We start from the raw sequence: 23,312 nt of genomic DNA, 5'->3' as shown, positions 1-23,312 counted from the left end.
CACATGCAAGCCCTAAGATTGTCCTGATTAAGTCGATTCAAATCAATTCATTTTATTTTGGATTGCCCAAAATCACGAATCACATGTTGGCCTCAGAGGGCTTTAGAGTCTGTACTCATACGACATCCTGTACAGAACAACCTATACTATGACAAGAATCAAAGTTTGGGGTTTTAAATAAGTGCTGCAAACTGTTTATTTCCATGTTTTTTAGCATTGGTCGTCATATAGCTGGAAGTCATGAGTACTTGAGTTGGACCTTGGTATAAATGTAATCTTTCACCATGAAGCTTTCCAACCGGGTGGCTGTGTTTGGCACTCAGTTGTAAAAGGGTCAGTGAGATCAATGAAAACAGTCTAAATGCATACTTAAGAACACCCGTGATACCGTACTATACTATACATATTTTACTATGGTGTTGAACATGTTCATTTGGAAAAAAATCCTCTTTTACACAAATGGACCTAATTCTCAAAAGATGTAGCTCATGCAACGAGTAAATTGTAAAATGTAGATTACATCATTACCATTTTACTCACAAAACACATCTACTTATTTTATTTTGTAAACCAGCGACTTTGAATGAATAATGTAATGTATATATATATATGATGTATATGTACATTTGATATTCGTGCTACCTGGTCTGCGTAAAGATCCTCACATCGAGAACAACGCTTGCTTATATCAAATGTACATTCCCCAACCAGCAACCTTCATCTGACCCGTCTCTCGTTGACTCATGACACGTCTAAATATGCCGTGACGAAGTGGTGGATTGATTTATTCTTCCTTTAGCAAAATAAACAGTTACCCCTGTGGCATGCAGCACAGCGGTGCTAAACGTAGTATTCATAGCGTGTGCATACTGTGCATATTGTACAGTTCGTCCAATTCCTCAGGATATGTGGGAATAATAGTGAGCCAGCTCAAGGGTATTTCGTCTCGGACAAGGTTTAAATTGTGGTGGACCAATTTCAGAGAGGGAATTAGTTTGAAAGGCTAAGAAACGGTGAAGTGAGCTAAAGTATATAAATATAAATGTATATAAAGCCATTGGCTGAATGGACCTGTACGTACAATAACTTAAATATATAAACACTCAGCCAATCTCCCTCCCCCATTCACACCGATGGACGGGGCCCCCATGCAGGCAGGGGGCCACGTCTAACATTCTCTGCAGAAAAAGACATATTGAGCATCAGGTGAATATCAACTGCAGCAAAAAATCGGTAGACAATTATTAAAAAATACAACAGACCTTTCAGACATCCCACTTGTGTTATTACTAATATGTTTTATTGGACTATTTCCTTTGGCCACCAGTACAGAAATGTCATTCCCAACGAGGACGCAACCCATTTAATTTATAAGAATTCAAAGATCCTCATAATTGTATAGAATTGTGAGTATTATTATTAACATAATAAAATGATTTCAGTAGTGTACTATTCAATGAAACTTCAGCCCTATAATAAGTTTTAAAACTGTAATTAAACTTAATCAATGATTCAGAAATGAAGGAGCATTGTTGTCATGTTTCAATGTGCATTTTAAAAAGTTGCAACAAAGTTGCACAATATCTGATGCCGAGTGGCGGGAGGCAGAACACCTGATGTCCACTAAAGCCCAGGTGAAGCACGGCAATAACATCATAAAGGGCCCCAAATGCCTTCAGCCCAAACCTTTGATAAGCAAAGGCCTCCCTGATGAGCACGACAAATGAAAAGACGCATGTGACAAACGTGCTTGTCTGCACTCCAACTGTCCCCCAGTCACACAGCAGCAGGCACATGACCGCCTTCAGAGGAGCTAAAGGCCACATTCGCTGAGCGGCGGACCAGAGACGACCCGCACAGGAGAGATTACAACGCATCCCGGGCCGCTCACTTTGGGACTCGCTCGGCTCGGGTTTCCGTGGCAACGCGAGGCGGCCGTTTTTTCCGCCTTTGGCCTTCAGCCACTAAGTGCTCCACTCCCAGCGCCGGCCCGGGTCACAATGCGCCTCACCACGGAGGAGAGGGTGGAGATGGGACTGAAGCAGCAGGGAACGGTCAACCCGGCGTTCGGGGTGAGTGTGCCGTCCTCTCGGATCGGACTCAAAAGACTTGTGTCTGCAAGTTTGAGATGGATCAGTCCGCTGTAAACCTTTTATGTTGGGATTTAATGAAGGGGAACACGCTTGTTTTTGCTGTAGTTACAAGCAAGAGCTGAATGTAAGCCACTGTGGAATGTGAAATGAGCGAAGCGCGGAGGGGCTGCAACAGAAACAGGATATTCCAGTGGAATCGATTGCATAGCTTCAGAGCAGCAGTCGGTCTTGAGTGAAGTCGGGAAAAAAAAGAAGCCCGAACTGGATAAAGCCTGTTGAAGTGAAGTCAGGGATGTGTCGTTTGTGTGTGAGCCCCCCCGTGGAGAAAGGTCAGGCTGCGTGGGGACGTGCAAGTGTACACAGCTGAGCCCGCGGTCCACGACATCCCAAATGAATGAAAAATCTGGGGGGAAAATAATGGGAACACCGAACAAAAGCAGCTTCGTCTGCAGATGGTCGAATGCGTCAAACAGTCAAAATAATACAAGCAAAGCTACGGGGCACCATTTATTATTATCGCCCTTGTATGGAACCTGACAGTCCCACACAAAAGGCCCAAGGAGAGACTTCCAACATCAATACAACACACGTCAAAGATGTTGAACTAGGATTTATACAGCAAACAAATGTTCAATGTTGCCGACTTTGAGGTTTGCATCATTCATTTTATTGGCTTTGAGGCTGTGGGTTCGTTTCCCAATAATGCCTTCAAAACATGTGGCCATTTTAGGTCACACTTCACTTAGTTGTTCATAAGATTTACCTGAAACAAAGTTTTTAGAGATGATTCCCCCCATAAAGGTGTCACGGTATTGGAGTCACTTCACTCTGTAGAAGACTTATTATGTCGCGTTGGCAGCAAGTACGACATGCATCATGCCGGTGGGAGACATTCCTGTCATACTGGAGATTTATTTAAGTTATTAGCATATCTAGTTTCCTTTTGGGGTCTTGTACAGAGAAGGAATCTAAAATGGAAGCGGATCAGGACCTGGTACAGAATGTCTTCTCTCAGGACTCACCGGGACGTTTGCTTGAATGAGCCTTTCATTGGCTTTGTGGAAGCCCTGTTACAGTTTCAGATATCAACGAGGGGTGGGGGTCCAAACCACCGCAAACAAAGGCCCCCGATTGTGTGCGTGTCTCACCTGTCTCTGTGCTGGACCTTGGTATTTCCTTGTTACTGGGACACTGTCATGGTCCAGTTTCTAATGCCGGTGAAAACACTACCTTTAATCATTGAATCACGATCGAGTGAATAATTGTCTTTCTGCCCCCCCGGAGGTTGGAGGAATGAGTCTGTTGGCGGGAGGCGCTCGGTGTGACCGGATGTGCACAGAACTGTTCGGAACTCTGTTCGCTGCGTGCGTGCTTGGAAGGAAGCGTGGAAATCAGGTGACCGGCTCACAGGCGGAGCCGCTCGTCCAGTCTGGTCTCCTCGGGCAGGTCTGGAGTCTTTTAGTTTAAGTTTGTCTTAGAAGTTGAGGCTACGGTGTACATGCAGATAGGAGCAGATGATGTACAAATGGAGCTGGAGCAGTGCGATTGTTAAGAACCCCGCGTAATGTGCTCACGTGTCTCTCATGGGGAAACGGAGGGTGGGAGGAGCGATGGGTTCGCTGGTTTGCGTCTTGGAGAGCCTCTCAGAGTCCGTGATGCAGAGATACCGAAGACGCTGTGACAGTCTGTGACAGTAAATTGAGACAGTCCAGAAATCGATGGAGGACATCACGATGACGATGGCCACTCATATATAGACCAAGTGATGTAGTTATTCTTCTATAATCAGAGCTCTGCTGCCCTGTGACTGGTTCCCAGTAGCCCCACTCTGAAGTGTTATTTGCTTGAGTCCGGGACAAGAACACGGAAGTTCACACCCGAACGCTCACCACTCATCTGGTGACCCGGAGCCGAGGTCAAGCTCACTGAGAGCAAATACAGCTGACGCTGACTCACCATCGGGAAATACCTAAACTGTCTCACACCCTTAAAAACAATTCACAAGTCAAGACTCTTTAATACATAAAGGAAGAAAAAAAATCCACAGTGGCCATGAATCCAAATGCACGGTTACATATTCGTTAAAAACGCACCTTTTCAACATTCAGCCTCCTTATCTACATCTGTGAAGATAAGTAAAAGTAAGAAAGTGCTCTCCAGTAGACTAACTAAGTGTATAATATACATACATATTACAGTACACATATGCAATACGATACGAACACGCAACAGTTCATGAGCACACTCGTTATTGTTTAGCGGAGCTGACCGATCTGAAACGTGTGGGGAACAACATCCAGCTGACACCTGTGAGTGGATTATTTCATGTTATCATTGATGCATCGCGCTTCACGCGTCGGTGTTCCTCCTTCGCCGGTTATTTCCGGCTCCTTCCGCCTGAACACGCCGGTGACCACTAGATGGAGGCACCTCTCCACCTGGAGCAGACGGCCTCTTACACCACCTGCCGAGGCCTCGGTGACGCAGCACATCAAAGAGGGAGGAGAAGTGGCGTGCAGATGGGACTCAGATGGGGGGGGGGGGGGGGGGGATTGACATTACAAATGCATTAATAATCGTGTCATAGTGACAGGAGGCCCAATGTGAGAACATGTGGAGCAACATCTTTGACCAGTAAAGTCTAGTTTATAGGGGATATTTAGGCTTAAACCTGCACATATTGGAAATGTTAACCTTTGTTGGAAGGAGTAGTAACCTCCCACTGGGAGGATGAATTAAAAGTGAAAGTTTTACTCATAAAACAAAGTTTTACTTGAGAAATGAAAGGAACAACCGTCTATGGTTTTCTATGTTTTTAAAGAAACCCCTTGGATAACAAATTCTGACCTAATCCTGATCCTGACAAAGATGACTATTTGCTACACCTTGTATTTCCACTTCTTATTAACGTCCCTCCTGTTTCTCCTTCTGGATCATCTTGTTCCTCCGCCCAATAAACCTGGACAGTAAAGGAAACGTCTCAAAAGACTTTCAATACTGAGGCTTAATCGCACATATTTTATGGATAGATGTGCACCGTCATTGACTGCTGGCTCCTGCCTCCTCTGAACCTGCTAAAAAAAAGATTTTAAGTGGCGAAACTCCGAAAGGACGACACTTTGGCATAAAATGCTTGATTTACATTTACACGGCGCACGTCTGTCCCTCACGTGGAAGCAGCAAGCTGCGGCGCTGTCGGCGTCGTAAATTTCACACAGAGAAGTTCCCCCGGCTGCAGACACCCTGCTTCATGACAAAGGTTCTTCATACTACTGGAGCTGCTGCTTAAAGTTCAACAAGTTGATTGCTGGCTTTTAATTAATCTGTTAAATTGCAAATTGGCTTTGCACAGCGTGGATTAGCCCAGCGGCAAGTGGACGTCTCCCTTTCTTATAAATCTTCTAGTCCTCCTCACGAGGTTGTCCTCCATGAGGCTACAGCAGGTTTATATCTGCTCAGACCTTGTAAAAGAGTTATTCCCTGTTCACAGTGTCCTGTTTAGAATGCAGCGCTTTCCGTTGCCAGTTTCATAATCCTTCTGTGTATTAATATAAAAACGGCACCATGGTTTCATTTAAAAAGATAAACAGTCTACTTGTATTTGTGATTTTCTCAGTCCAAAAGTCCCCATATGTATTTTTTCTTTGGAACTAAATATTCAGCTTGAATCCATAGTTTTTATATTTTTATATGATCTGTTTCAGTAAGCAGGACCACACATTAAACACCAGGGCGAAGATGTTGTCTCCCTGAAGGTCGACGCTCTTTGGAGGAAGCCATCACAGATTCTCTTCAAAGCAGAGATTGGCTGTAAATCAGCTTTTAGCACCTTAATCGTTTCACTCGGTGTTCCTCTGGGGAATGTGGGTCCTTCCTCTCGTACACATGGACGCCGTGTCATCGTTAAAGCGTGCTCACGGCCCCCAGAGACTGTTGACCTTCAGCCTTGCTTCCCCTCCAAGGACAAAGAGCACGACGGAGCGCCGCAGCTCGCCGCGGACGTCGCCCAGCCGCAGACGGAGGACCTGGACCGAGGGCCCGATCTGGTCTACGCCCTCAACGACCGGCCGCCCTGGTACCTGTGCATCCTGCTCGGCTTCCAGGTAAATCCCTCAGGTTAGCCCCGCCCCCTGGCACCTGTGCGTCCTGCTTCGGCTTCCGGGTCAATCCCTCGGGTTATCATTTTTGTTCGTGCTGAGTTTCCAAGAAACTTTTGCTGCTCGTATAACCCTTTTCACAAGAAACATGATGTGGGGCGAGGGGAGGCCTCGTGAATAATATGAAAGCTGAAAGCAACTATTTTGAGTACTTTTCACAAAATAAATGATTCCCCGGCTTACAGTAAATGGTCCCACGTGTTAAACACTGGTATTTTATTGCCGACTTTGTGTGATACCTTCATAATTGCTGCGAGCAACGCCTGTGGCATTTATTCAAACTCATTTCATCAACGGGGCTCTCTGCGGCTCGTCCTTTTTAGGGCAGACAAGATGCTGGGGGGGGGCGGGGGGGAGCATCTGCTTTTATTTAAAGAAATGATCAAATATGTGGTTTAGCCTTTTCTATACAAACCGCTGCCTCCATTTTGCTTCGTGCCAATCCATCAGCCTCACTTCAGAGGAACTCAAGGCCGTTTATTCATATCTACATTCAAGTGTTGGAAAGTGTTCAAAGTTCACCCCTATAAGCAGCTGTCATCATCAGGTCAGTATTGGGACGTCACACACTTGACACCCTGTGAAGCTGTCAGTATTTTAATGGCAAATGTCGCCTCAGATCCTGGTGGAGGAGAACTTTATCTGGTTAAAGATGACCGACATCTGGGGCCCGTCTGAGGGAACGTTTCTCTCTAAAATTTCTAGGAGCTCGAGTCTACTCAAGTAAAATCAGGGCAGCGCGAGTCATGAGTTTGAGCAACCATGACGTTTGAATCGTGCAGCTCAAGTTGTTTCAACGAAGCTCTGCACAGAATCACCTCTGAACAAGGTTTGATGTAAATGAAAACACTAAGATCGGCAAATGCTGAATCTCAATCAGCTGCACGAAGCGTCTCGATGAAAGGACGTCGGTCAGCGCGCACCATGAAACCATTTGGCTGCTCGGTTTCTTGTTTGAATTAATGACATTTATGACGTTTATTTATAACAAAGACCCACATTTTAGAATCCTTTTAAGATAACAAAAAATAATAGCTTCATACCCCCCTGAGGAAGGCAATTTTTGCATGTTTGTTATTGCGATTAGAGGAGGGTGGGGGCATTGTGTGAGAGCATAAAGAGCAATTACTGCTAATAATGGTCTGATAAGGATCTTTTTGGATTGAAGCCATTGACTGATTGCAAGCCTCAAACATTTTTGAAATAGTTCATTGCCTTGCCAAATAGTATTAGTCGATAGTTGTTTTATTGTAATAGTTTTTTCATTAAAGTATTTGTAATTGTATTAAACTGAAACAAAGGTTTTTATTCGGTAGGAGGCATCGTCCATTGGTTACCAAGAGGACTGTCTCTTCTCTTCTCTAAGCCCAAATGATTATCAAAAGTAACCTTTATAAAGCTTGTAGTGTTTATTCATAGAGGAGTCTATAGCGTATTTACCTCAGGTTACTTTCATATGAATGTAGTATTTTTGAATTGAGTGTCACCTTGTTGTTGAAAGCATGTAAAGTGGAGCCTCTGTCAATATGTGATTGAAACGCATTTACTGGAGATGTTTTGCGGCCTTTTAAGCAGCCTCCTTGCTAAAGGAATCTTTCCCCCAGTTCCTCGTCCTGGAACTGGAATCTCCATCTGATTTATGGGAGATGTCTGTTTGAAAATACCTCCATAACTCTGCTGAGACCCATCGACATCTGCCTTGAATTCTTTTTTCTTCCCTTGATCCAAATTCTTTAGTACCGACGGACATCTTTCTTCAACTGAACCGAACCTCAATCACGAGGTGGTACGAAGAGATCCACCCGTGTCGTGTTTGCAATGTTCTGGACAAAAAAAAATGTTGGGGGATCAGAGTGCTGGATGGGACTGTGGATGGCTGATAGGTGCCATTGTAGATGATGAACAACCTTCAGGGTTGGAGTACACCTCCACACGTGGGATCTGATTCCATGTGGCAGCTTCTCAGGCCGCTGCTGAGCCTCCCAAGGACGGCCCCTGTGAACCAAAGCTGCTCAACGCTTAATGTGATGCAGTTCCAATGTTCCGAGTTGGGTTTTCCGGCTCGGGATCCTCTTTGTTTCATGTCGTCTTCACACGTTTCCTCTTTCTTTTATTTTACCGTAAAGGCTCAAGATTGAAATCAATGGAGTTTAACACCTCAATGAATACATATTTTTTGGGGATTGAGGAGAACGTTTGTCTGCTGCTCACTTTACAACAAAAAAACCAAACAACGTCTTGATTTTGAGAAACCAAAGCAACAAATATGTCTCCTTTTAAGCCCTTCTGGTCCTCCACAGCACTACATCCTGGCATTTGGGGGAATCATCGCAGTGCCGCTGATACTGGCCGAGCCCCTCTGCATCAAGGACAACAACGTCGCCAAAAGCCAGCTCATCTCCACCATATTCTTCGTGTCGGGGTTGTGCACGATACTGCAGACGGCTGTGGGCACCAGGTAAATCCAGTTCCACACGTGGGAGAACCACTTCAGCGACTTCCTGTTCCAACCCCCGTCTGGTTTGAAGATTTATAGCTGGTGCAAATTGAGGGAATGCTCCGGTTGACAGTTGAAAGGGAACTCCAGTTTATAGCCCTACATTTAAAGCATTTCCCCCCGAATGCTTTACCGGTCTGATGATAAGGACGAGCGAGTATTTAAATGAGAGGATTACACAACAGTACAGTCCTGCTCTATGACAGGGCCTCCTCGCAGGGGTCCCGTGAGGGTTTTATGTGCAGCCGGAGCTTCATCGGCAGCAGCCCGAAGGTCCAACCCCGGCTAACGCCGTGGTTCTCGTGATGCCGACTACGTCACTCTGTCAGTTGGATATGAGCTTCATCCTCGAGGCTAAGTCCTGAGAACCTTTTCCTGGTTGATCTCCAAAGTTTACACGTCATATTCCGTGGGTTCCCTTTCGTGATATAGAAATCCTGGGAGCTGTTTGGCACTTTTGAAGGAGAATCCGCCTAAATACGATGCAACAATCTCGATGCAGAGCAGCTGTCGCCCACGTATACAGTGGAGTGCGGTGCACACGTCCCTTCCCCTGCATATACGAGTGAGCCAGAGGGAAGATGCAGTTGTGTCCAGTTTTTCACCTACACGGTTTGTCAAAGCTTAAAGGGCCACAAGCGGAATCCCAGCAAACACGTTGACATTTACCGATGAGTGAGTCCTTTTAGAAACAAAAGGAAAGGCATAAGAAGATAAAGTCACACGGGCACATTTATTATTTCCCTTATTTAATATCTAGGGGGGGCTGTACAATCTGTACAAATACATCAGAAAAGAACACAACCCTCTCCTCTCTCTCAAACCAACACACAGTGAGCTCTGACCTCTAACCCCCGTCACCTCGCTCACTCGCAGGTTACCAATCCTGCAGGGCGGGACCTTCAGTTTCATCACGCCGACCCTGGCCATCCTCGCCCTCCCCAAGTGGCAGTGTCCGGCGCCAAAAGGCTCCGTGACGGGCCCCACGCCGCTGCAGAACACCACGGGCCTGCCGGACAATGACAACTCTGATGAGGTTTGGATGTCACGGATGCGTGAGGTATGCCAACGATTCACTTGAGCCAGTGGTGGTGTTTTTTAAACTGGTTTTTAGCACTATGAGAAAATGTTTAAAAGTTTATAAAAAAGCTTGCAGGCCACAATAAACGCTAACAACCTAGCGGCTAAATGAGGGATTCAAAGTAACAATGAATATTCCAAAGACACTTTGATGATGAATAATTATACATAAATTATTAGCTCAGTCGCGTCCTTCTTGTCCACAGATCCAGGGAGCCATCCTGGTGTCCTCTCTGCTGCAGATCGTCCTGGGCTTCTCGGGGCTGGTGGGTCTGGTTCTGAAATACATCGGCCCGCTGGCCATCGCCCCGACCATCAACCTCATCGGCCTGTCCCTGTTCATCGAAGCCGGGAAGAAGTCCGGAGGTCACTGGGGAATCGCTGCTCTGTGAGTCCCTGGGGGGGGGGGGGGGGGGGGGGGTCACACCACTGCATTACACAAAAGTTATGAACACAATCCTATAGTGGAGGGTATATGTATGAAGCTTATATGCCTTTTCTTCAGTTTGGCCATGTATCGTAGCAGAAATCTCAATATTGCATAATGATTTAGGGCATCGGTCCAAATATCCATGTGTAGAAAATATACCTCTGCACAAAAAGTGCCTCCTTCCATTGTTGTGTTCATGAAGTCCAACACCCGGACTGCTCATTACTCGACACCCTTGACTCGTCCCTTTGAATTTTCACCTCAGGTCCTCTGTGTCCGCGATAGATAACATCGCACCGTGTCTTTGGCATTCACAAACACACCTCAGCAAGATAAGACACAGGAATGTAGGGAAACCAGAAACAGACGCCTTCTGTGCAGCTAAACCTCCAGTGCTGCTGCAGCCCACTGATCCACATGAATGCACTTTTGATTTACTCACCACCATGAGATCCGTCTTCATTTACCGCCGCCATCTCCAGATAATTCAGACTAAAGTCATTACACTGTGGGTTTTAAAAGCTTCGGCAGATCCACCTCCTGGTGCTCTGTACTGGGTGGTGATAAGTCATCCACCCTTCTCAGCATATGCCCTCACCCCCCTCAGCGCTCTCTCTGCAGGAAAACCAGCAGCTTCCATCTCCTCACACAAACAAACAACGCGACCGCTTTATCCCGATCCTTTATCCCGGAATCAGAACCCTGAGCGCGGACCCCTCCACCCCCCCCCCGCAGCCCGCTCAGAAGCGCTTGTATCTGTGCACTCAGTTCATTAAGTGCTCGAACTAATGTGTGAGCCATAAGAGATATTCCACGGTAACCAGACCCGGCCTGTGGGGGCCTGCTGTAGGCGTTTGCACAGCGTGGTCTCTGCCCGGGAGTCTCTCCTCATAACGTCCCGATACCGACGGTACCAACACACGAGTATTAGTCCAAGAACATGTCAATGGACATCTGAAGCGTCAAGGGGCTGCATGAACATAGATACAGTATGCATTTGCCTGCTTGTGCCCCGAACTGCTCGATGAAAAATGCACCATGATAATGCAACCCTAGCAGTGTGGATGGTTAATTTCATGGTATGAATAAGGTGAATTCAGAGGGGTTTTCTGCAGGGAAAGCTCTTCACGCTCCTTTATCACATCATCACACACTCCCCCCCTTCCTCGGGCCTCCTGCCGTTTTCCTGATCTTTCATAAAATACCCATTACAGTTCTCTCTCATTCTATATATTGAAGACATGTCGCTGCCGTTGATCCCTTGCAACACTTGGATGGGATTTGAGTGAGTCGTTTTATCTTCGTGGGGCCAAGACTGATAGAAGGGAACTCATTTTTTTCCTCTCCAGTAGACCTTTTATGGCCTGTGGACATTTCCACAGGCTGGAGACTTTCCCCCCGTTGAGATAACATGCAGCATGACGCTGGCGTGCCGCGTTCTGCGCACAGCGTGAAGCGCCTCGCAGGCAACACGAGACGCCGCTCAAAGGCAATACTCAAGTATTTTACAATGAATACACGTGGCCGTTTTCACTCCGACCCCCTCTCCCCCCCCCCCCCCCACCCCGCTGTGATGTATGGAAGCATAGCACGATAAGGCTGACTAACAGCGTCTGGTGAGAGGGCCGGTGCCTCTGGGGAAAAGCGGCGGCGGAGACTCGTTTTTCATCCCCGTCTCCCTTCCTCTCCTCCCGCAGCACGGTGTGTCTGATCCTGCTCTTCTCACAGTATCTCAGCAAAGTCAACGTTCCCATGATCGCGTACAAGGACAAGAAGTGGAAGGTTTTCCAGTATCCTCTCTTCAAGCTCTTCTCCGTGAGTGGCCACCACTATAAATACATCATATACAAAATCAGATCATTATACATCATATAGAGATATTGCTTAAAGCTGTTTTTGATCTGTAGTCAGATACTTAACTCTGAAAAAGTCATAATTCTATACTCAAAATGAGTACAACTTGATTTTGATCCGTTTTTTTTACATTGTCATTAATCCTATCTCCATTCATGAAGTCTTTGTGCTTTACATCTTACATCAAAATCACCATCACCCACAAAACACTTATAATTACAGTTTTGTCAGAAGAAATTTGCTAAATTTGTCAGATCGACTGTGGAGCTGAACATGCCAGCGAGAAATACATTAACTTTATAATAAATCTAATCTAATGTTTTATTTTTCTCTTCTTTTTCCCAACATAAAAATACAAGTCATTGTGACCAAGATAATTACACTCAAGCATCGGTCGATGTCGTGCAACACAGGGATGCACAACGCACTGCAGCGCACAATGAAGACACTACAGCATTCCTGTTACTACATTACATCACGTGTCATTTAGCTGACGCTTTTATCCAAAGCGACTTACAATCAGTGCATTTCCACATAGAGATACAAACTCAGATTACTATCATTATTATATTACATATTACTACCATGATAATGGAATAACATCAGGAACTCATGTCTGAGCATGTGAACATCTTCTAATCCAGAGTCCTGGTCTCTGTCCCACCGCCTGTCCGTCAAGTCCAGCCTAATCCTGGATGCCTCTGGATGTCTTCAAAGCCTTCCCTTTCTTTAGTGGGTGAAACTTCTTTCCTGGGCTTAAGTAAACCCAACCCAGGTCACAGTCTTTCGTGACTTCTGAGCCCTTCAAATATAATTATCTTTTGATCTTCTGATGCTGTCTGGCAGAGATCTCTTGTGATGATAAACCAACTCAGCAAATGTGTTTTAACCTGAATTCTCTCAGGGTGGGTTTTAGTGCCGCCCACATTACTTTTCTGACATCTGCCCTGCTTCACTTTTTAATGCAGTGGCATTCCTGCAAAACTGACCCGTGGCTGTCAGTGAGGCTCCGCTGATACGTGCGCTGCTTCTCGGTGCAAAAGCCACTTGTAACAAGTGATTCATATATTATTATTATTATATATATTTATATGCACACAAAGGATTAAGAGAGATGAACGCTGTGCCATCATAAAAACAGGACCTCGACAACAGGAAAAATAAACAAATGTTGACAGCAGCCTGAAGGCTTGTCAGCCTTGTTGGAAGCACTTGGGTGGGAATATGTGTGAGTGATCAGAGGTACACACTCCTCTGACTTCTCTCTAAGGGAACTCCACCAGATTTGCAGAATGAAAATGTTTAAAGTTGCGTTTTTAAATCTGCAAATGTCAAAATGGCAACCCCGGTGCCGAAGGGGAGTTGAACCAAGGCATAAAAATGTAAAATAGCGAGATTAGACTGTAAACATAATCCAAGACCTGCTTGTTTGATCGATGCAACAGTGGAGTTCGTTTGCACGAGGCTTCTTCTTTGGGTCAATTCATTGAAGGAGTCAACGTGACACCAGGCACGTGGTTGATTTGAATATTCCAATGTTGGGTTTTGTCATTTCGATGCCCTGAGACGCTGTGTGTGTGATGCCAAATCGCAGGCTTTGTTCGGGATGTGCGGCGCGTGGCTCGTCTGCTTCCTGCTGACCATCTTTGACGTCTTCCCCACAAAGTCTGACCAGTACGGCTTCTCGGCCCGGACCGACATCAGCCTGGACGCCGTCACCAACTCCCCCTGGTTCCACGTGCCTTACCCGGGTCAGTGCACGTGTTATCACTGTCTTCTGAGGGTGGAATATTAGATGTTTGCTTTTCAAGAAAAAACACATCTGCACAAAAGAAATCTACAAAGTCAACAAGATGACAACGAGATGAAAGACAATAAAATGATGTAACTAAACAGACATTGGGAGACGAGAGGCACCCTCTCATACGGATGATCCAATCACAAAACCAATACCAAAAGGATTGCCATACAGTTTTAAAGGTTCTTATTCCCATGGATCTACACTTGTATAACAGATTAAATATACAATAACGATGGGGGTATTTGTGGTGTCCCAAAGCGCTGCAGTGGTTATGCAATTAACCAACAATCTGTCAATAATGGGTGCGGCCATTGGGATTCACACCATTCAATCAACTTTCTTGCCTGCCTCTTCTTGATATTTTTCTTTGAGAAATTGCCAAAACTCAAGGACAGGACATACTGCTCCTTGGCTGCAAAACTGCTCGTCATTGATCCATAGAAATGTTTGACAGCACATAGTTAAGTGTCTAAAAGGGACAACGCAGGATCGAATTGCCAGATTTATTTCACCACGGCTTCAAGTTGATTATGCTGCTGCAATTGCACGCAACAATTTATGGATACTGGGTTTATTGGTAAATAAATGCAAAGGTCAGTTTGCTGTCAGTTTCCTTATTTACTATTTTTAATGCCATTTTTATGTTTTGGCACCTTCTGTTTGAAGACGGTACGTTCACTTAGACCCTTAAGTCCATGTTTACGTTGACATATGTTATCAATGTGCTTTTGAAGTCACTTCAGATGTCTTCTTTGGGACATTGACGTGTCCATGGCTGCCTTAAAGAGTTTCTGGTGAAAGCAAATAAACGTTGAATAACATCATATTCCTGCAATGACATGCATTGAATAAATCACTGAATCAAAGTGCCACCAGGTTTGGTTTGTGATTTGAATGATGAAGAAAAGATGATTCTTTTCTTATTGTTGTTTTTTCATAGATTTATGTAAGAGTTGGAGTGAGCCGGACATGGCGTCACATAAACCTTTCGGTTTGGCAGATGTTTTCTACTGCTGCATGTTCTCTAAATCCCTCGATGGTTTAAGAAAAGTGGTTTTTCTTTTAACAAGCTGCATGAACCCTCTTGGTCGGTCATCTGGTAGTGGTCTGCCTCGGGTCGAAAACTAAATATGCAACATCGTCCATGTGCGGGAACAAACTCATCTGGTATTTAAATTGATTGTGGAAATAATCCGGTCTTTAAGCGTAAAGTTGTGTCTTAATGTGGGTGGGATCTAAAAGATGTCTACCCCGCAGGTCAATGGGGTATGCCCACAGTGAGCGTGTCTTCGGTGCTGGGCATGACGGCGGGCGTCTTGGCGTCCACCATGGAATCAATCGGCGACTACTACGCTTGCGCTCGCCTGTGTGGCGCCCCCCCTCCGCCGACTCACGCCATAAACCGAGGCATCGCGGTAGAGGGCATTGGCTGCATCCTGGCTGCGCTGTGGGGAACTGGAAACGGCACCACGTCCTACAGCCAGAACATCGCCGCACTCGGTATCACCAAGGTACCGCTGGTCTCCCTGTGTGTTACCGTTCCCATTTGAGCAAACAATTGGGACTTTATACAGCCATGTTTCTGCCTAAATGGCTCTGTTTTGATTTCCAACAACAAAAATATTCAGTAAGTATTTCCAGAAGGTTGCTGCAATTAGCTTTGGTCATGGCTTAAATGGCTTTTTCCAACACCTTTTCCTTAATCCTGCTCAGAAAGATGACGGTTTTCTCTGATGTCTTTGGTGCCAGGGAACTGCAAGAACTAAAGCCTCCTGAAATTCACTTTATTCAAGGAAGAAATAAAGTCACCTGCCATGCTTTTGTTTTTCTTCCAGGGTATTACATTGGGTTAAATAAATCAAGGAATTTCTCCAATATTGTCAATGGATTACTCAACCACAAAACTTGTTTTTCGATAAGTACACTTTCCCCTCAAAAGGAATAACGATTGCTGCCTTTAGCTCTAATGCATCACAGTGAGAACTCAAGTTGAATTTATTGAGTTCAAACTTTCAGCCTGGGGAACAACATGTTATAAGTTCCTTTGCACATGCCTCAATGGAAGATCAAGCTTTATGTGAAAGGAAATAATTGCAAATTGTGTTCCAGTTGGGATTTAAGATGAATTATGTGGATAGTCAAATCCTCATTTTCTGAATAGCTGCGAATAAATCATCATAAATGAATCCCGATTGGTTTTGGCTTGTTTGAGCCTACAAGAGCTCACTCATGTGATTTACTCCTGCACATTAGGCACACAGTTACACATTACTGAGTTCATGTCAATGGTGTGAAGTCCATATATAATCCATCTCCTGTGTTTCACACAGCTGAAAAAGTGCATTTAACTCAATGACATGAGTGCAATCCGTTTTATGGTACTTTATACTCCACTACCTTTGGGAGGGCGATGTTGTACATTTTACTCTTAAATTATTTCACAGATTAAAATGCTTAATACAAAAACAAGTTAGATCATGTTTTTCTTCAATGGTTTATATATATATAATTCAATTCGTTTTTGTTGTTTCCTCTGCTCACAGGGTTGGATAGGAGAGTCTATATATATATATGTATATATGTAAATAATATCATCTATGGCGGGGACTTAGTTGGTGGAGTCAGAAGGTTCAGATGGTAGTTGACCTTGTTTGTTTATAACAATAATAATAATAGTAATCTCTGTTCTTCACATTCTCAGCGAGATTGAACACAAAATCTTCATAAAAAGCTCTAAAGCTGAAGACCTAGTTCAGTAGGTGCCTCTTTGGCTCAACCCAGTGTGTGAAATATGTAAAAACAAATGTGTTTATTAACAACAGCTTGCTGTGTCATGGCCCGTTTTCCCATTCTGCAAAATACTCTAAAAAATGAGAGCAATAATCGCACCAACCTTGGTGAAAATAAAAATAACTGAGTATGGTTGGGACTTGCTATGGCGCCCGCCGAGGTGTACCAACTTTCCTGAGATTTGGAGTATCCAAAGCCCCTGAAAAATTGTGAAAAACAAATTTGACCGTCTGGGCCTTTTTGTTCTCTGACCCGAATAACATTCTGTGAGAAAATTGAGTTTTGGATGAACCAACCATCAGGATCACACAGAGCATAAATAGTCTTGTTTAAAGTTGTATTTTTATTTAGTTCCTTACTAAAAAGATGAAACGGTTTAACGGCTTATTCTGCAGACTTGACTTGGTGAACTGTCCCCGAGCTTATTTCCCCCCGCTGAATAGTGTTCTGGTAAGACGGCCCAATGACAATGCTGGACAAGAACCGTCTTTAACAGGATTATTGATGTGTGCTCATTTCATGCCAGGTGGGCAGCAGACTGGTCCTCCAGACGGCCGGCATTCTGATGATCATCCTGGGGATCTTTGGGAAATTCGGAGCAGTTTTTATCACCATCCCAGACCCGGTCATCGGAGGCATGTTCCTAGTAATGTTTGGAATGATCGCAGCAGTGGGAATATCCAACCTCCAGGTATAATTATTTCAAGACTATAACGTGTTGCATTCCAATCAAATCACCTCCCGCATGGAGTGGTGAGATAGTCCGGCCCCATTTGTCTCCAGATCAAGACCCTGAGACAATTAGATGTTTTGTGTCACCACTGAGTCGATCTGGCACCAGGGGTGCTGATATGTCACTGACCCTGTGACCTTGAAATACAAGCGCAAAGCAGAGTATATATGGGTATACTGTATATAGAATTGCTTTTCCTTTGCTCACACGACTGAACTAGCACGAATCCTGGAACAAAATAGAAAGTTACAGCATTTTGCTGAATTCCATAACAAACAATGAACAAATTGAGTCTCTCCCTTTGTCTCTCTCCCTGTGTCCCTCCCTCTCTTCAGTATGTTGACCTGAACTCGTCCCGTAACCTGCTCATCCTCGGCTTCTCTACCTTCAGCGGTCTTGTTTTACCAACCTGGTTTCACTCCAACCCCGGCATCATTGACACAGGTAACTTTGAGACGTTTGTCGTTTGTAATCTGTGCCTCAATATTTTGGTTGTATTTTTTTACTTTGTGGAAAACATTTGGGGATCCTTGTCCCTCGATGCTAAGTATTGCATTTTTGGCCTCCAAGTCTGTCTTTTTCGTGAAAGAAATCGAAAGGTGAATTGAAATTGACACATTCAAGTAGGGTTACCACTTTAATACAGAAAAATAAGGGACGTTTGTGGGGTGGGTGGCACGGACGTTATAGCCAAAGGGGGAGACACGGGAGGGCAGGTAGTGCAAATTGCACGATTGATACCTCCCACTCTCGTTAGAACATCTGCATCCAATCAACCCAACGAGGGCAGCGAGAATTCTTCACAGAATTCGTGTGGGATTATTTGCATGGGATGCTGCAAACACAAGACAAACCCCGTCCCGTATTGATTTAAAACGGGACGCGCTATTTTATTCTCAAATAGGGGACGATTCCGTATTTTAAGGGACGGGTGGAAACCCTACATCCAAGCTACAAATCCTCCCCCGGAGAGTGACAAAGTGCTGTGACAGCGATTGGGAAGTGCTCCCACTGCTCCACTTACAGTTGGTCCTTAGAAAGTTGGCAGCGGTGCTGCCAGCCTAAGCTTTTAAATCCAAGGTGTTGCCAAATCCAACAGGCCCAGATGGCCCACACTTGGTTCAACGGCCTAACCTTAAATTGAACTCTAGATTCAGTCATTTGTTGGCCTGTTCAAAGATCACTTTTTAAGGCAGTCGGGTTGAACCGCATGGAAACGAACCACCTCATTGTACCGGTCCAGTTTGTTGGGCAGTTTAACAAGATTAACGCTGGAACCAATCAGCCGGTCTAAGCGCACCATTTACACTTCTTTGAACTCCTATTCTTCATTCTTTTCACACAACTAGGTCCTTGGTTTTTTCGGTTTTACCTTAGGTTAGGAGAGTGTTGTTGTCATGTGGAGTTAAAAATGTCTGTGATGTCCATCCCTTTAAGAGACCTTACACTGCAAGTATTTGGATTAAACAGGCTAAATGAGACTGTGCTGTTTGTAGAGAATCAACTTCCCTTTGTTGTAGTCACGACCCATCTCATTCATAAGTGTCTTTGTCATTTCAAGTTTTAATTGCACAAGGAAACCAGCACGAACACATCAGAAGTACACAAAGACCACACTTTTGATGAACTATGGATCGGCCCGCGGCGCGTCTCTCCTTGGCCCCCTCCTCAGGATTGTTGTCAAATAAGCAATTCACCAGATTATACAGATCTTTTTCGCAGACATAAGACCTTGATCTCATGAGTCATGTGACGCGAGTGTCTCCTTGGAAAGTGCTAATCCAGAATTTAACACTGGGCATGAGGGTTTGTCTGGGTCTCTCGGGTCTAGGCTGCTTACCTTCCAATCCGCTTGGCTAACCAAACACTTCACTGTCTGTAATCTGCGACGAAGCGCTCTTTCACCTGAGTTATTTTTCCCCAGTTGATAGTGCCACACAAGCGGAGGCTTTGTCAACACACTGCTGCTGCTCTTGCAGACGTCTTCAGAGGCCCGAGCTTTGGGATTTAAAACCAACTCAGCGGGGGGGGCCTGAAGTTTTTAATGCTTCCTCTCTAGGAGAGAAGGGGTCAGGAGGGCTCCTTTGAATGGGGATGTGTACGTCAACGCCTTTTGGTATTCTTGAAAATGTTGTTTCAATTTCATGCAACTTAATAAGGAAATTTACACACAATTTTACGGATGGTAATGTTTATTTGGAGCCCGACAGTGTCCCCCACAGTATATATGCAAACCACTCTGCCGTGAAGGATTTTACTCCACCACGTTTGAGATATTTGTCTCAATCCAAATACATATTTACTTTGTGGTGATTACAGACTTGAAAAACAAAATTTTAATCAAAGCTATTCCCAGTAAAATCTTAAGGATGAGGATGATGATTAGAAGTGGGCTTTGCTGGTGGGTGGTTGTAGATACAGGTCAAGTTTGTGTGCTCACTTTAATCTTCAGTATCAATTCTTATCTATTGATTACCGTCGCTGACTTTGAAAGCACCTAAACGGATGAAGAGCCGCTGAATGGTGACGTTAAGATTGGGATTGATCTGTTGAATGTTTCCTCACTTCACTAAAACGACCCAAACAAGACGGCAGCTGGCTTGACTAAGATGGCCAGAGAAGAAGAAGTTTCCTATTATGAATACGAGCAGAGATCAGGGTGAAGATGTGGATTTTTCCAGAAAAAGTTAATTTACTGCCTTCCAACTTTACTATATTCAAATGGTCTGGCCGAGGGGGGGTAGTAGAGTGTGTTCGGCCAGTTTACCAAATAAATCTGGTACCAAATATCTCTTCTCTTACTAGAGATGAATGCATTTTTGTACATGGTCACACCGGGCTATGTTCTTTGCATTTGATGCATATTTAAGTGCTCGGCCCCTCAGGATTCACCCCTCAGCCCAGCGTTGCTTTCGATTCAGAGGAGCTTGTACTTCTTTCTGTTTTAGCAGGCTTAACCTGACCTCTGACCTCCATGTCAGGAGGAGGTCAGAGCAGAGAGCCAAGGGAACATACCATCATGATTTACAGATGTTTTTCCCCAAGTCACTGAATGGGTTAGTAACACATGTTGTGTCGCTACTCTCCTCTGTTGAAGGGATAAAAGAGCTGGACCAAGTGATCGTGGTGCTCTTCACCACACACATGTTCATCGGGGGATTCTTCGGGTTCGTGCTGGACAACACCATTCCAGGTACGTCAAAGCACTCGTGTTGGTCATGAGAAGAGAGATCACTGACGCCGTGCCATCAAATAACCTCGCCTCTTCTTCTTCAGGCACCGAAAAAGAGCGGGGCATCAAAAGCTGGCAAGACGAAGCGCAACAGGAAAGCAAAAACCTGTGTGACGAGTCGTGCTATGACATCCCGTACTTAAACAGTGTTTTTAAACGGTTTAAATGTTTCCAGTATCTGCCATTCCTCCCTTCTTATAAGACCAGGAGATAGGGGACAACTAATGAACCATTAAATGACGTGGTTTGCATTGGTGCTGGCTTCTTAGCCCCATGAAATCATCTAGTTAACAGTAGTATGGGTTTTGTTAAATTACATGCATGAATCTAAACCATATATCGGCTTTAGGACTCCCACGTTGAACACATGAGTCTGTGTACAGACTGAAACATTAACTCAAACACTCTATTGACTTTCTACTACAAAGTGGAGGTTTCGTGTCTCCTTGCAGTTGGAATTTAAAACAAAAAAACTTGATGTATAGGTTAATAAAACCTCTGTAGTGCCTGAACAAACAAAGAGCAGCATGATACACTCACAAAGAGCTTACAAAAAAAACATATATTAGACCAGTGGTTCCCAAACCCCCTTTGACGATATAGTAACATGGAATTAATTGCATTACAATATACTGTATATATTTAAACTGAAAAAAATGTTTCTTTTAAAAATAAGAACATATTACCTCACTTTCCCACTTATTATTCATTTAAACTAAAATAAAATTAATTAATTACCATAATGCTTGTAACTTATTTAAACATATTTAGATAAAAATTCGAAAGTTCCGGTACTTTTCATCGTCGTTGTCTAAAGCCGAATTAATGTGTGCACTGTTTGAAGTCAGTGTGTAGAGACTTTCCAGAGAGTCATCATGAAGCTGCTCGGTAGCCACTGTTCAGGTGTTACAGATGTGTAGTAACGTTTTCAGTAGGATCATTACTACCTCATCTAGGACAGCAACTTACAGAAACAGATCATTGATGGAAGACTTTTTCACATTTTATAATGTAAAATTAATAATTATAACAGTATATATCTATATATAGATATACAGTATATCTATATATATACATTTATATACGGTTACTGCTTTATACATTTAATTGTGTCTTTTGTCACTGTGTAGCAGAGCATCTCTTTTAAATTATTTTTCCATGTGACGCTTTTGCATTTTCAAATATATATATGTGCAATTTTGTTGTGTCAAATTTTAACCTTAGCCCTAATTTTTGTACAATCATTTTCAAAGGGTCCTGAACTGTGATTGGTTGTTGTTAAATAAATTCTGATGTTGATACTGACTTTCCTGTGTACAGAGTTCGACATGAGATGAAGGTTCCACAGGCTCTGAGAGTACAAACCACACCACAAATCCACGCAATTCAACAGGTTTCATTTCATCAGATTTAAAAGTTATTTGGATGTGTGTATACATGTATGAATACTTCCCGTGCTTCATGGGTTTATTTAAAGTATATTTTAAAACTCCCAAGAGTTATTCACTACGAGGTAACAGAATCATCAATGTCAGTAGGAATAATCACCTGGAGACCATAAACAAAAGTAGTGAAGTATTCGTGGATGATTCATTGTCATGATATAACAAAGCGCATGAAATGCAGTCATAATTATACCTAACAAAAACCAAACAAATCAAAAACAGTTGTTTATTATTTGAACCAAACATCTGAGGGGTATTGCACGAAACCCGGATAAGGGATTAAGTCGGGCTATCCAGGTTATCCTGGAGGAATTTAGCTCCAACTTGGTTGCACGAAAGCGAGTTGAATTAAACCCGGCCAGGTAACCATGGCGATTTATTCTTTGAAGCTAACCTGCACCAGACCAGGCTAAGATTAATCCTGCAGCCTCGTGTGTAAAATCAGCTGCCGCTTTGACCCAAAACAAACGTGTTTCAAAATGGTTTTATATTTTATCTTGACATGTTGCCAGGATCTTTGCTGTCCAGTCATGTTTGTTCTGTATGAACATTAATTGTAGAAAGATATTTAGAATTGGACACAGCATAGAGATTTGTGTATTTTTTTTTGGATACATTTCCAGAGGAGGTTTCATTCCCTCTGCTCAGTTTTGAAACAATCATATTAAAGCAATTAAAACAAGAGTGTACAACTTTCATAGTAAGGAGATATCTCTCAATCCTTCCGCATTCAGTCGGTCCGCGATTGTCTGCTTTTTCTCTTTGTTTAGTTACAGCTGCCGTATTCCCTTTTGTGCTCCTGGATCGACTCGGCGCCTCCTTCTCAGCGCGACTCGGCGAACGTGCAACCGATTAAGCCGCGATGAGCAGGTCACACTAAGTCAAGCGGCGCTTAATCACACAGCCCTGATTTCTTTATTCTACTTTTGTGCGATACCCCCCTGGTGTGTGAGGCCAGTATCTTAATATTTAACAGCCGGGAAACATTGTCATCACCTTTGACCGTGGTTGAGCACCCAGCATCCGTGATGTGAACAAACATTCCGTCTTGGGTTTCTGCGAGAACATGTTAACTGGATATATGTGAATAAAAGGGACACAATAATGCTCTCATTGTCTGCCTCCACACACCTGGACTCTGGAATGCTACGTTTTAGTCACAGGCCATGTATACCAAGTGGACATGGTCATTGTGACGTT

At 44.0% G+C, this 23,312-nt stretch overlaps 1 protein-coding gene across 1 annotated transcript; it reads left to right on the top strand.

Moving 5' to 3' along the window:
* Window positions 1-1,777: 1,777 nt before the first annotated feature.
* Window positions 1,778-23,219, top strand: si:dkey-106n21.1 (solute carrier family 23 member 2). The gene is made up of 12 exons (XM_037452298.2): window positions 1,778-2,072; window positions 6,056-6,196; window positions 8,551-8,708; window positions 9,624-9,807; window positions 10,034-10,215; window positions 11,955-12,072; window positions 13,706-13,862; window positions 15,170-15,423; window positions 17,229-17,393; window positions 17,771-17,879; window positions 20,533-20,628; window positions 20,712-23,219. Exons 1-12 carry the CDS (start codon window positions 2,001-2,003, stop codon window positions 20,879-20,881), a joined length of 1,806 nt encoding a protein of 601 aa, XP_037308195.2. The 5' UTR covers window positions 1,778-2,000; the 3' UTR covers window positions 20,882-23,219.
* The last annotated feature ends 93 nt before the right edge of the window (window positions 23,220-23,312 follow it).

The sequence above is a fragment of the Pungitius pungitius genome, chromosome 6 (genome assembly GCF_949316345.1).
Source record: "Pungitius pungitius chromosome 6, fPunPun2.1, whole genome shotgun sequence".
In the NCBI taxonomy this organism is placed as follows: domain Eukaryota; kingdom Metazoa; phylum Chordata; class Actinopteri; order Perciformes; family Gasterosteidae; genus Pungitius; species Pungitius pungitius.
Note: the sequence above shows the minus strand (reverse complement) of the source record. Positions and strands in the feature narration are given on the sequence as shown.